General features: G+C 39.5%; 1 protein-coding gene across 1 annotated transcript in view; it reads left to right on the forward strand.

Moving 5' to 3' along the window:
- Positions 1-21: 21 nt before the first annotated feature.
- SRSF12 (serine and arginine rich splicing factor 12) overlaps positions 22-2,397 on the forward strand; it is a 10,596-nt gene continuing 8,220 nt past the window's right edge. Inside the window, exon 1 of the mRNA XM_004696248.2 lies at positions 22-157. Coding sequence (XP_004696305.1) covers positions 27-157 — 131 coding nt within the window. The 5' untranslated portion in view covers positions 22-26. The remainder of the gene's footprint in view (positions 158-2,397) is intronic.

A 2,397-nucleotide genomic window follows, 5' to 3' on the forward strand; every position in this document is an offset into this window, starting at 1 on the left:
CTTTTCATCTTGTAGCACCAGGCCAAATGAAGTCCAAAGAGCGTCACCCTTGTTCGCCAAGTGACCATCGGAGATCCAGAAGTCCCAGCCAAAGGCGAACTCGAAGTAGAAGTTCTTCCTGGGGGAGAAATAGGAGGCGGTCTGATAGTCTTAAAGAGTGAGTACCAAACTACTGCCAGATTACAACTTCTTTTCCTTACTTTTTTCCACAGAACAATTTAAAGAGTCTTTAAAGTAGACCACCTGGTTCATTGTTCATGACTGGGAAGTTTTGTAGAAACATAAGATCTAAGGTATCATATGTTGCATTAGATACCTCCTAATGTTCTTATTTCATGATAGATTTTACTGAAAGGTAATATTCACTAAAGAAAACCCAAAAATATATATATTTGAGAAATAAGGTAGAATTTTAGATAAATAAAATTTTACCTAGATGAACCTAACATTTCAGACTTTTGAGTTCTGATCATGGCTAAAGTCATAAGACATATAGTCACTTATGATAGGTCGACTAAAAACACATATCTTATAAAAGATTATTATTATCAAAAATAAATTCTGGGCCTAACAGCATTATAGGAAGAAGACATTAAAAATAGTAAATTTGGGAAGGGTGGGTGGGATATTGGTATATTTATCCAGTGATTTTTCTAACCAGAAGTTTGGTACTATAAGAAGCATAGCAAATTATAATAGTAATGATTTATAGAAGCCATTGAAATTGTAATTACAATAGTAGTGGTTTGTCCAAAATCTTACACATTTACAATGGTTATCATGAGGGTTAATGCTGTAATTTTTTTATAGGCATGTAAAATGTTAGGGTAAATTCTGTTTTGAAGGATGATCAGCATTTACACCAGTATGCTCTCTCAGAGTAAAGGGGTAAGCGGTCCTGCACTGCGTACAGGACACCTAACCTAGATAGGTTCACATAGTAACTTGTGTCAAAGTTGATTACCAGGGCTGCCCCCTTTCTCTCTTCAACCCTCACTTCTCAGCTCCCAAACCCTATTGTTGTTAGGGGTGATTGAGTCGTTCCAACCCATAGCAACCCTGCACAGTAGAAGACACTGCCTGGTCCTGCATCTTCCTCACAGTTGTTCCTATGCCTGAGCCCATTGATGCAGCCACTGTGTCAATCCATCTCCTTGATGAGGACCTTTCTCTTTGTCACTGCCCCTCCACTTTACCCTCAGGGACTGGTCTCTCCTGACAGTGTGTTCAGGGTATGTAAGATGAAGTCTCGCCATCCTTGCCTCTAAGGAGCACTCTGGCTGTACTTTTTCCAAGACAGATTGGTTTGTCCTTTTAGGAGTCTATGGTACTTTCAATATTCTCCAGCATCACAATTCAAATGCATCAATCAATTCTTTGGTCTTCCTGATTCAATGTCCAGCTGTCACATGTATGTGAGGCAAAGAAAAATACCATCATGGCTTGGGTCAGGTGCACCTTAGTCCTCAAAGTAACATCGTTGCTTTTCAATACTCTCAAGAGGACTTGTGCAGCACCACTTGTCAGTTTGTCCTACTGTGGTGACTTCTGTGATGCTGGAAACTATGTCACTGGTATTTAAAATGCCAGCAGGTCACCCAAACTGAACAGATTTCAGCGCCACTTCCAAGCTAAGAACAGACAATGAAGAAAGAATTGCTCTGAAAACCTCATGCATAGCTTTGAAACATTGTCCCAGACCCAAGATGTGAAAAAGTCCAATTTGGTATTTATCTACCAGAGCAAGAAAGCCTTTGCTGCCCTAAGACCACAACTCCTAAAACAGTGACCTGGTGTGGCTCCCACACTTCCAACCAATTGGGAGAACTAGGAAGAGAGAACCACATCCATGCTTTAAAATTTTTAATTTAATTTAACTTCCGTTTTCAAGAATCCTGATTCCTCTAGGAAATGTGGCCTATCACAGCCTGGGTGATATGTGACCACAGCAACCCTCATCTGCTGTGAATCAGCATGCTTTGATCTGGCCCCTCCTTGGGAAGTTATGAAGGTGGGTGGAAGCCGTGAGCACCTGGTTAAACCCAGAAAACCTGTTTTCAATAGACGATGTGAAGCTCATTCTATGATAGTTTCTATACTCAAATTTTTAAAATTCATCAGCTTTATGTGTTAAGAACAAACCTTTTATTTTTTAATTTACATGCCCTGAATACAGGGAAACATCACCAGTACCAATTAATTATAATACTCTGTCTTCACAGAGGTCAGAAATATTATAAAGGAGTGAAATTCAAAAGTTCAGATTAGCCAATGTAGAATGTGTATGTTTGTAGTCAGGAGAAAGATGAGATTGGTGTCTCCTGTAAAGATTTATAGTCTTAGAACCCAATGGAGCGGTTCTACTCTGTGCTACAGAGTTGCTATGGATTGGAATCA

The sequence above is a fragment of the Echinops telfairi genome, unplaced genomic scaffold, assembly GCF_000313985.2.
Source record: "Echinops telfairi isolate 266 unplaced genomic scaffold, ASM31398v2 ScPeMD7_3533;HRSCAF=4204_0, whole genome shotgun sequence".
Taxonomy (NCBI): Eukaryota; Metazoa; Chordata; class Mammalia; order Afrosoricida; family Tenrecidae; genus Echinops; species Echinops telfairi.